This window comes from Anopheles moucheti, chromosome 3 (assembly GCF_943734755.1).
Source record: "Anopheles moucheti chromosome 3, idAnoMoucSN_F20_07, whole genome shotgun sequence".
NCBI classification, from domain to species: Eukaryota; Metazoa; Arthropoda; class Insecta; order Diptera; family Culicidae; genus Anopheles; species Anopheles moucheti.
In genome coordinates, this window is record NC_069141.1 from 20,178,658 (window position 1) to 20,191,340 (window position 12,683).

The following is a 12,683-nucleotide window of genomic DNA, read 5'->3' on the forward strand; positions in this document are numbered from 1 at the left end:
CTCTAAATGATCACTGCAATAAACTTTTCAAAGGGAATACTCTGAAGCACTCATTGGTTTGGCCGTTAAATGAACACTTTCGTAGGCACAACGAGCACTGAAAGCTAGGGTGGTAATGGTATACGATAGCGCCCAGCACAAGAACCTCTGCCAACTTCCGATAACGATGAAAAATTGTGCATAAATTGTGACCATCTCGATGGTAACCATGTTCGGACGCTTTTCCTATCCGTTCCCACGCGGGAACGGGTCGGTTACCCATCTAAGATGTACTCGCTAATGGCAAGACCCTAACCAGAACTCGCGTAGAACCGATGGAAATGTGATACCGGCCGCGGAACAGCCATCCACCAACTGGCGTTAACCTCAACACACCGTTACGCTGCACGAACGAATGCACCTTCGATTGGAATCGACGATCTCTCAGGACGAACTGACCACGTTTGTACGCACGCCGCGTGCATCGGGGGTTTCTTTGCTGGCCCCGAAAATTTATGCCCGACGAAAGATAGCTTCCTGTAACACATCCGCTATCCGACCAGCAAAGCAAACACTGTAACCACAGCTGGTGTCGTGTGTTGGTGCATACCCATTTCAGGGAGATAGGCCAGTACCGAGCCCAGTCGCCTTTTTCTTCGGTGCGGTTACTTGCCAGAGGTATGCAAGCGGCAGATAGCATATGTTTTATGGTACGCCGTTTTTCACAGTGTTCGTCGAACGGAACGGGTCCGTAACTAACGGACGGCCTAATACATCCGCTCGTTCGTTTACAATCTCGATGCACACATTGGCCGTTGGTGAGTAGCGTTTAGGTCGAGGTTGGAAAGAATGGTGATTATAGGGTAGTCAAACGATGGGTCGTTAATATCTCGTTCGATTAAAGACTGCCATGAAGTACGGGCTGATCGTGATGGTTTTAGTTATTGATCGTTCGTTACAGACACTGCATTAGCTATGTTATAGGGTTTAATTTAGAGAGAACTATGGTTTACAGAATTTCTTGGAACCTTGTGAATATATTATGTGGTTAATTGAAGTACTTGGTTCTACCAGATCAGGACCAAGTTGGAAATGGATTATACTATATCGTTATAATTATTAAAATTAAATAATTTCAGCATTGTGATATTATTACCTTGACTTATTGATTGTGTGAGTGATAATCCTACAACCTAAAAATCGTGGTTTTGTTTTAATTTAACAACAGTCAAAACATTTCCATTATTTAAAAACTTGTTTTGTGGTAGGTTACTCCATGGTTTTTGCAACTATTTTCCATTTTTCTTGACCCATCGTTATTAAAACTTTTCATTATTTCTCAGTTTTGAAATATAATGTTATGAAATGTGTTTTTTTCTTTCTTTTTGACTTCTCAATTTCCGTCTCTAACTTATAACTTGTATCGGTTAAGAGTTCGTTTGTAATCTAAAAATTATTTTATTTTAGTTGCTAGACTGTAAAACTCTGAAACACAAAAAACTGACTTATGCTGAAAGATAGTTTTTATATTATTGCTGTATAGTAAGCAAAATAGTCTGAATACTCAAAATTGAAAGATTCCCAAACTAAATAGTCGAAACAATAGCTTATCATTTAAACATTGAACTGAATTCCCATTATTATAAACCATCACAAAAAAAACCCTACGAAACATTCGCAACGATTACCACAAGTGTAGTCCTAATTAGCATATGAAACATTCGAAATCGTCCAAACCCGGTTCCCAAAGCGAGCTACCGAGCTACCTGTTTGCATCATTTCTCTCGCCGGTAGTACGCTGATTTTAATCACATTTTACCCTCGCAGGCATTTCCTCCATACCGAAGTAAGCTGATTGCTGAGCGCTTCCTGTGATTATTGTCCAACACGCCGGCCCTGCGTGCAAACGCCCTGGGTAAGAACATCCCTTTGGTAAGCTTTTTCCAGCGAACGCTCTACTCCGAGGCTCAAGAATGGTACGATCCTGACGGTGGTCCTGAGTGCGCCACGATATAATTCCACGCTGTCGACAATGCCCGGGTGAATGATTAAAACCTGCACCATTGTAACTAATGCAATTGCATTCCCGCGAGGTACTTTGCACAAGCACTACGCGGAAGGTTATTAAAATTTTACTTGTTAAATAGGATTATGGCAAACCTAGTGGTTCCAATTTCGCATTACTGTAAGCCCGCCGAATGCTGCTGAATTGTTTCGTTCCGCACCATGTTTGAACAGCTCAATTTTAGCACACCATTTTAGCACTGCGACTGCATTCGATGCACAGACATCCTTTCCCAGCGTAAGCTCGAAGAAAAACACCAACACCTCATCAGTCGTCTAGAAATTGTGCCAAATATCCCGCAAACACTGGCGCTTCGTCGAGCATATTTGTAGCGGGCGCCATCAATTCACCGCTTTTCGTCATTAATCGTTGTTGAAAGCGCCATTTAATTACGGAGCTCCCTAGAGTGAGTGCACCTGGGGTACACACGAACGCACCCGTTCGTACCTGATTATAGTGCGTGCGGAAGCTACATGAAGCGGTGGAGTTGTTGTTAATTCGTTAATTATCGTCAATTATTTCATCTAATAATGAGTAATTAGCGTACATGATTGCAGGCAACAGCAATTTCGGATGGCGAAGGAAGAAGGATTGATGTGGGTGAGGACGCGTGGGTTTGCTGCCGAAACCTCCGGTGGCAAATGAACGAACCTGTCGTTGATTTATTTACGAGAAAACAGAAACACCACAGGTCGGGCTAAGCAAAGACATATTTTGAGGTTTGGTTGTTTCCGTCGACCTAAATGACTGGTGAATTAAGTGATTGTTTGTGAACTCTGTTTGCTGGTCTAATCTGTCCTACCTTAGTTAAGTTTGCGTGAAAAATTCTTAGAAGGATTCTTGCTATCGTATGCGTGAAATGATCACAATTTTACTTATACGTTTATTAATATTTAGGTATCTCTTATTGAATTTAATTATTAATTTATTTTGATTTAATGAATTTATTTATTAATTTAGTTATTTATTTATTCTTTTATATATTTAAAAACTATTAATTTTTATTTTATTTATTTTTATGATATTTATTTCATTTATTTAATTTATCGGAAAAATAACTAAAACATAATGCATTGTATTATCATTGGTGTTGTGTTACTTCCCATTATCTGCTTCCATATTAATGGTTAAATAATTTGGCCACCTTGTTAGGGGTGGTGTGCGGCAAAAAGTTCACTTACAACATTAAATAAAAGCGTACCAGAATGTAAAGCACACGGGCACAACTTACAGCTCTTCGTTACACTAAAGTATCGTCATTATCATACAGAAAGAAGTATACTTCACGTATGATGGTCGGATAGTTTGGCGTTTGGTTGCACTGTTTGTGCCCTCACCCAACATACTTTTTTTGCTGCTCCATTTTTTTTTGCTTTACTTACCAACCTAACGACGCTATTCGCAGCCCAATGTTCGACGATGCGATAAATTTTTAACGATCCACACGGGACGGTACGGTTGGAAAGTTTTTCGGAATTGTTTTTCCAACATGTGTCCTTTCTGGCCCGTTTTTTCTGCCCCTCTCTAAGCTAACCCTATCCGATGCACACACACAACGGTTGTGGAATTTGAAGGATGGGTTTAGTGTCCGTTTGTGTTCTTTCTAACCTTTTCAGTGGAAAAAAGTTTAGAAAGTTGACAACAATTTACAGCCGGTTAAAAGTAGTTGCTAACCGAGCGGTGGATGGAAAGTATGGGAGATTGGATTATTTATTAGTCGGCCAGTTACGAGAATGGTTTACTGAAAGAGTCACGTTTGCATTTTTGCATGCCGCTTCGCACTGTGGATGATGATGTCACTCGCTGCGGGAGACGTTCCATACGCTGTCGGCAGCGAAAGAGTGTTAGTATTTCTTACAACAATGCAACCAAGAGATAAGGTGTGCGAATGTTTGGCTACTCGAAGACACCGAATGAGATCGTTTTAAAACGACCAACTTTTATGATTTACGTGATTGGTTCCTTTTTGAGTGTGTGAACGTAAAAACATATCATGAGCGTTTGCAGCTGTGTTTGAATTGATTTGAGATTTGCCATGATTGTGATAGTCTTTCTAGTAGTAGGGTTTTAGTAGAAATTTCACAAAAAGACCAAAAAGAACATGGTCCAAATCTTTAAAACAAATAGCTTGGGATATATCAAATTCAAATTAAGCTAATAAACTTATTTTCGTTGTGCAGATCATTATGTAAATAATCAGAATTTCAATATAGCTTTGGAATTCAATTTTATTCGATATAATTTCTTATCCTCTCGTAGTACTACATAGTCAAGGACTGGATAGCAGCATAGTAGTTCATGACACGAACATGCTGCTTAATAATTATTTTCTGTTCTATACTTCATAAATAGTTCATTATTACCCTACACTACATCAAAGCCATCTCAATCTTGCTCCAGAAAAAGACGAATAAGTCGAGCCTTCAGGCAATCTAATTATCGTCCGGTTGTGTACGACTACACCAAACAAGAATGAATGTATAAAAAATCCCTTTTCATCGCACGGAACGGTGCAAAAAGCTCGCGATTTTTTTTTCAAACCCTAAACTAATTATGTGAGGTTTTGGCAAAAAATAACATCCGGTTGAAGCAACGACCGCATCAAACGAAACCCATCCGTTAGCGAACCGTTTAGCAACTTTTCCGGAACTGGACGAAGTAACCTGTGAGTGGGCTAATCTGAATGAAGGAAAAATGTTATCCAATCGCTCTCTCGCTCTCTTCCATTCCATATAAACCGAGGTTGGGAACTAATTTGTCAAATCGCATTTCATCACTCGGGCTTATGTTTGAAAAATGTATATTTTTCGTTGCTTTCGGTAGCGTATTTGTACAGAGCTGGCTACCAAAATCGTGATTAAAAGGATGTGCTGACGGAAAAAGTATTAAATAGTAATTAGATTTTTCGTCAAAGTTTGTCCGTTTGCAATATTTCCTTTGAGGTACCGCGATTTTGTTACTCCTGCTGGAGTTCCAGTGCTACAAAAAAAGCTGTTTGCACGAGCAGGATCCTCCATGATGGTGAGGTTTTTGCTGCTGTTTCCGTATGCAACTCTGTTACAGCGTCCCTCCTAACTTGCGGTGGTGCGGTAATAATGTCAGCGGCTTGGGAGGGTTTGCTCGTTCCAATTAGTGTTTTTTTATGATTGCTTTCGCTGTTACGCTGTGTGTTGCGGTAACTTTTCCCTTTTGGTGCTTTAAGCTTGCAGTGTGAAGTTTTCCAATTTTCGAATTTGATGACATCTGCAGTGAACGGTGGAAGTGATTATTCATCAACAGAGATTTTTTTTTGTATGTGCGTGTGCGCGATATACTTTTGACAGAAGCTTTCCTAACGCAGCAGGCTGTGCAAAAAGTTGAATGGCAAATCAAATTACTAGCTGTCAGTGGAGTTAGATCGAGTATATTAGAAAAGTATATTTTCTGGAACACATAAAAGGTCAAAAATTAATTAATTGATGCGATTCCAACGCTAATTGGAATTGGAAACTACAGCATACCGTCCTCTCGTCCGCAAAACATCGATTTTACACTTTAAAAATTAGCAACACACAGCAACTCACAAGTGGTGGGTTATGCTTTGTCACTTAAGTGTTAAATTAAACGTCCGCTTCAAAAGCTAAAACGATCATCACCTCCAGCCACTTGGACCATCGCTTGGAGTGGGCGCACAGACAAACAATTTGAAGAACTTTGTCTTTCCATCAACAGCAACAGCTGATGTTATCGTGACAGTTTTCTGCCTGTTTGTTTGTGTTTGCTGGCCAGCACACTAAGGATTGTTTTTCGAACTCCCGTTGCCCGGTAATTGTACGAAAAATTTGCTCTCATAAACCCTGCAAGGCGTACGCGAGACGACATTTAAACTTTCAAAGGTAAGTACTCTTTAACCTGGAACTTTCCACAGCACAACAGTTTACGGCGAGCTTTTCTGTATGTGTGCGAGTGTGTTTGTTTGTTGTGTTGTTCTTGGAATTAAAAGATGAAGGAAAAGAATTGTAAACCCCCCTAAGGACATGATCGAGAATGCTTGACGGGAAGTTTTGTTCAATATAAAAATAAATACACCAAAACTACGTGAAATAGATTTTTTTCTAAGGAAACGAAGCAACTACAGTAATCGAATTTACCCGAAAAGCGCCTCAAAGTTTGTCTTTTGCTTTGGGAAATATCGATGGACATAAACTGGAACATTGCATCTCGGAAGAAGCTTTCTTTCTGTATTGCACGGAACATCGGAAGTGATCGATTATTCTATCAGCTTCCGATGGCGGTACGGAATACGATGAGAAATGTGTGAAGGAATTGAAGACACGATAACCAAAAGCATGGAGAATAATAATTTAGCCTTACGTAAACGGCGTTGAAATTACATTTTAATATTTTCTTATCCGGGATTAAGGTTAAAAGATAAAAAATATAATATCTATAAAAATTTAACTTAACCTACAGTTGCTAACTTAAACTTAAATACGCTGAAACTAGCCACAAATGCAAACTAAACTCATGAAACAATACAATATCTATCTAAAGTTTTTGTAATTGAATTGAAATACAATCTTCAAAACAGTTTGTACACACATTTTTCTTCCGTCCGTATCGCTTGTTTGCATCACGTTTGCATATAAAACAGTATCAGATAACTTTGCCCCAACTGGGAGAGGAGTTATGAGTTGGTTTTTTCCTTGCTTCTTTTATAAAGTTTTTTCTTTTGATCATAATAAAAAAGAGCTTTCTTTTTTTTATTATACAGACAGTTGGACTTGCAATCGGAAACGGAACTGTAACCAAAAATGCATTGCTGCAATATTTTCTCTCACATACACACACACACACACAAACAGCCCAGTAGCATCGGAGCAGTAGTGGCTAATAGATTTTCCCATTTTGTGCACGGGCATTGAATCTGCCCCGGACATCCACTGGACTTATCTGCACGTGCCAGATAATTTATGTCAGATCGTGTGTAATTAAAGTGAGACATAAATTTAATTAAAACAGCAAATAAATTACACCGTATCTCGCGTTCACGCCTTTTTCGTCGGTTCGTAAGCGGATAGCCAAATTTTCCATGCCTTTTTTTTTGCTAGCCGGGCGCGTTTTTCGGCGGTTGAGTTTGAATGTGTGACGGAAAGAATTGTTTTTTTTCCTTTTTTGCTTGCGAAATAAATATTACTTCGTATGCATTTTTGAGATGAATGTTACATTGCTGAAACTATAAATAAATTTTACTGCACACCAAACTGCATTTTTGGAAAGGATCACATTCTAAAGCACATTCAATCGATACTTCCCGTGCATGCTGCAATTACTTACAGGGCATTAAAAATATTTTTCACCACAGGGTTCAAAATGTTGCTTATTGATTCGAGAAAATTCTTCTGAAATGCAATCGTTACCACATCGTTCGGAAAATGCCACTTTTAATTAGGGCTTTGGGGAAAAAGTATCGCTCACACGGTATTCGTTTGCAATCAACAACAACAGAAAAAAAATGCGCCAGAGTTAAGTAGCATTAAAACATAGCTGGAAACCAATCACTCGTTACGTCGAACTTGATTGCGCTGTTGCCTCGTTTGGGTTGTTGCATTTTCATTCAATGCATTTATTTGCTTTTTCTGAATACGATTCCACGATTCCCGCCGGTGGTAAAGTGCTTCACGGCATCCGTTGGTGGATAATGTCCGTTGTGTTTGGGTTTATCATAGCTTTCTCACAGTTCGCGATTGAATTAACATTGCGAACATTGCGAAGGCCATATCATAATGGCCAATAATTCACATACAGTGTTGCAAGAATTTCACGAGAAACAAAAACACATGAAGAGTATTATGTTCGGCTATTTGATGCAATGTTAATGAAAAGGCTTCGAGCATAATAATGGATGTGAAAATCATACCTCACGTCATAAGCAACTGATACGCCGATAGCGACATGTGATTGTATTGAATAAACCATGGAAAATGTAGATTGTTGTGTTGTCATGTATATATTTATTCGTACGTATTTTTGAGAATGAACCTAAAATTTTGATTCACGTTGTTATACGTTTATCAGTGATAAAAGTTTTCTTCCATAAAGTAAAGTTGTTTATTGCCTGATGTCCGAATAAGATGTGAACTTATCCCACTCAGAACTATTCGTCTCGTACGGCTAACCGTCTCCTTCTTTGGTGTTAATCTTGTTTGATTCGCCTTCGCAAACTAAAGTACACCGCACCCATCAGGAGCATGATCCAACCGAGCAGGGCGAGCAGATCGTACCCGTAGGCCAGGTCGGGCATCGAAACAAACTCGAGAAATCGTTTCAGCTGACGGAAATAGCAAAACACCTCCGGACATTCGAGGTCCGCACGATCGAACCCATAGATCGCGTGTACAGCACCCTCGAATGCGTACCGAACGAAGGACACGTACAGCAGCGGTTTGACCAGCACGCTCGCATCGCGCAGCGGTACGAAGAAGCCGGAGAACAGTGAGGCCGGCACCATTATGAGGATGCTCACGAAGACGGAGTTCTGCACCGACATGAGACTGCCCAGCAGCAGTCCCAGCATCTGCGAAATCCAACCGAACATCAGGCAAACCAGTGCGAACGTACCGATCCGAACCCATTCGAACGGTTGCGCGGTGAAGTAGTACACGATAAGGAAGAACACCGACGACGAAAGGATCTGCAAAGGACCAATGAAAAAGGGACATCATAATTCGGGTTGTGCGATTGCAAGTTTACCGTAGCCGCGTACCAGCGTGGGAAGTTCGACCACAATTTTGGCCAAGTAGTATGCCCGCAGGGAGTACCAATTATTTTTGCTCTCCAGCACGAAACAGGCGGACTCGCGGGGATCTGCAAAAAGGGAGGCGGAGGTCCCGGTAGAACAGAAACGGCGGAGCATTAAGATGTTATGTTTCGGTCGGAGTGACCCGGTATTAAGAGGATACTTACAAACCAGCACCGCCGAAACTATGCTCGTGAAGAAGATGGCGTACAGATTAATGATCAGTACGGCGGTGTTGGCCAGGATGCGGTCGGCGTTGTTGCCGGTGTTGTAGAAAGCCACGCTCGTGATGAGCGCGATGGCGATGTTTATGAGAATGCGCGCTTTAAATTGGTACTGTGAAGAGAAATTATTATGCAATGAGCTTTTTTAATACAGTGCGTAACATAATACAGTGCGTAACATAAATACATGGTGTTTTTGGACAAAAAAATAAAAAGTCGTTAAAAAGAAAATGGTGTGCTTCGATTTTCCGTTATTTCAAATTGAATTTTAGCAGTTTTTGTTTGTTACAAAATAGATGTTATGTAACTGATCGAAAAGTATAGTTGTATGGGGTAATTTTCGACCAGATGAAATCATATTTAGTAGTGTGTGTAAAAATATATTGAAAACATATAATTTCGATAACTTTATAGAACATCACTGTTATCCTTATCCTCACAGAAAAAAAGAAGTCATATAGTGGTTCTGCGAAAAGGTATAAAAGTATACCTATTATTAATAATATGAGCATTGTATGGAAAAGCGAAGATCAATAAAGTGTTGAAGGATAAATAAAATCAAATACATAAATTTTTATATTAGAATGAATAAAATAAACCAAATAAGTTAAACCTTGTAATATTGAATAAAACAAATAAGAATACAAAAGAATATTATAAATTGATTGTAAATTATTTAATTAAGTACACGAAGCACCCACAAATATATTAAATGTCACTATCAGTTTCTTTAAATTCAAAATAAATAACGTTTTTGCTCACAGAATCACGGAGGGTGCACCGGGTAGTCCTTCGTAACAAAACACCCAGCTGCTGCAGCGTCGACAAAGCGTATCGTTGATACGATCCATCAACACTTTTCTCCACCATCAAGCGCGGTGGGTTATAGTCGAAAATGTCCTTTTCTTCCTCCAACATCAACCGGCTCAACCGTTCATCTTCCTGATCGAGGCTAGCCACTTCGAGCGCTGTGAAGAAGGAGACCGTAAAGCCCATCAACATATCAACACACTACGGTTCTAGCACAGATGCAGCATGGTCGTACCGTAATCGGCCGGATTGTGCGAGACGGGACACTCGAGTCCGAAGCGTGCGAATTGCGTCACCATTTCATCCGTCGGTCCGCTGTAGATGCGTCGACCCTTCGCCAGCACGTACAGATCATCGATCAGCATCAGCTGCTGGGAGTTGGGCTGATGGATGACGCAGGCGATAACACGACCCCGAGCGGCAAGCTGTTTGACGTGGGCCAGCACCTGATAGGCGGCTACCGTGTCCAGTCCGCTCGTTGGCTCATCCAGCAGCATCACTTTGGGGTCTGATAGTAGCTCGAGTCCGATCGAAAGTCGCTTCGCTTGACCACCGGAAACGCTGCTGGTAAGTGTCTCGGCACAGGAAGTTAACCCCAGCACGTGAAGAAGCTCCCGTACTCGGGCAGCTTTCTCCTCGGGGGTAACCGTGGTCGGGAGTTTAAATTCAGCCGCATACCGAAGGCTCTCCTCGACCGTGAGGGCACTCCACAGACACACCTCCTGCTGCGTGTAGGAGATGACCTTTCGACTTCTGCGTTCCGAAAGTCGCTGCCCATCGACCATAAGCTGACCGGTGACGTTATTTTTTCTGTTGATCGATGAACAAACGAAACGAAAGGCACAATTCCGGGCACAAGATTAGGCAATCGGGCTGGGGTCTATAGTTACTTGAATCCACTGAGCACGTTCAGCAATGTTGATTTTCCCGCCCCGGATGGGCCCATAATGCCCACTAGCCGTCCGGAGCGGAATGACCCGGAGAGATTCTTCAGGATGACGGAGTGAGTACGATCTGGCGATTGTGGGTTAAGCGCGGGAATCGGAATAGTCCATTGGTGGTGTAAACTCACACAGTATCCCCACAATACTTACCATGGTTATGCTTAACACAGTACGAAACATTACGGAACGATAGGTCAAACTCGCGAACACTCGTATTTTCCAGTGATTCCATAGGAATCGAAGCGGGTTCTCCAACCGCTACCATCATTTTAATGCAACACTGAAACGACGTTGTTTCACTCACGTCCGTTCGTCAATGACTGGCAAAGATTTGGCTGAACATAATTTTGGCAAGCGGATGAAACTCCTCGAAAATAGCTGATAAGCTCCCCAACCGATCATCTTACGATTCGGCGTGTGTGAGTAAGCGGCGTGTGGGCTTATGATGATATTTTTTCGGAGGGTAGTTATTTTCGCATCATTTAAATATAACGCTGCCACTTATCGGGACCGTGCATGAGATTCAACTTTTACATTGAAAACAATGTTTATTTACGGTCGGTGTTCTATCAGCCGAAACTTTGACCGCGTGCCAGATGGTCCAATGAGGTAATAAGTGGAGTAGCAGGTTATTTGTTTCTTCTTCGTCTCGCACGTTGTGTTTCGCTTTAGTGAAATCATTTCGCCACGTTACAACATAAACGTGATTAAAGTGTGGAAGGATTAATAAGTTGATAAGGAGCTGAAATTGGCAATTTAACCTTTCTGAAAAAGGCTTTTTCGTGCCATTCCTTGCGAGTTTGAATTAAAGTTAAGTATTTTGTAATATGGCTTCTTTAAAAATTAATCCACTGACCTGTGGCAATTTAATGGTTAGAACAAAACCACTAATATAGCTCGATTGCCTAAAAGAATAGAAATTTTTTAAATTAACTGTAACAAAGCAGCGATGTTGGTCATTATTTGATATATGTTTATTAATGTATCACGATATATAACAAATGTTAGACCTAAAACTCTTATGTAACACTTTGTAACACTTTTATGTAACACATGTCACTACAATGATGTCAGACAACCCAGACTGCTTGAAGCTAGGAGATGTAATATTGAATAATAAGAGAAGACAAATCTCATATTTCTAAAAAGAATTTATTTAGAGGAAGTACAAATTTGGAGGATTTCCATTAAAGCCTTTAAATTATTGTTATGGATGTTTTGTACAACAAATTGGAAACAAATTCAAATGGATAAAATATACCACTGTTTCAATTTTGCTGAAATCCGTTAGAATCGTTAAACTCTTCTGTTGATTTAAGTGAAATTGATGTAAAATGACATGCGAAATTATAAAACTTTTGTTGAAAAATCCAGGCAATGGATCATTCTGAATCGAATGGAGATAAATTATACTAAAGAAGGACTTATATATTTACAAACTTTTGTAGCACTCGACTATAAATTCTTGTCGCTTGTTTTTCTACTGCTCACTAGCGTGGATAGCAAGAAAGTATTTATGTTTCAGCTTTCTTCTGCTAAACTAAATAAACATGATTTTTCAAACCCAGACTACAGCATCCCATTCATCAGTTGTCTCGCTAAATCTCTTTCATGTTATTTAAACACTTTTTCCTTCGTGCGTTCGAGATGTGGTTGAAATAAAAAAAAAAAACGGCAAGAAAAACAATCATTTACCGTGTCTGGCCAGCATAAAAACGGTAAATGCAAATTGTTTCTTTTTGGACTGATGCCACACACATACACACATTCTGTAGCGCAAATGCATTTCAAATATTAATGCAAACCGGAATTAAATACTAGACTCGTTTCAAGTCATGTATGGGGATGCAGGATGGAATGATGCTGGCAACAAAAAAAACGAG

General features: G+C 40.3%; 1 protein-coding gene across 1 annotated transcript; it reads right to left on the bottom strand.

The window, feature by feature from the left end:
- Positions 1–8,219: 8,219 nt before the first annotated feature.
- Positions 8,220–11,068, bottom strand: LOC128304832 (ATP-binding cassette sub-family G member 1-like). Its single transcript, XM_053042071.1, has 7 exons — positions 10,951–11,068; positions 10,747–10,870; positions 10,092–10,666; positions 9,809–10,014; positions 8,990–9,158; positions 8,790–8,890; positions 8,220–8,717 (listed from the first exon to the last, which is right to left on the bottom strand). The coding sequence occupies exons 1-7, from the start codon at positions 11,066–11,068 to the stop codon at positions 8,220–8,222; spliced, it is 1,791 nt and encodes a 596-aa protein (XP_052898031.1).
- Between the last annotated feature and the right edge of the window lie 1,615 nt (positions 11,069–12,683).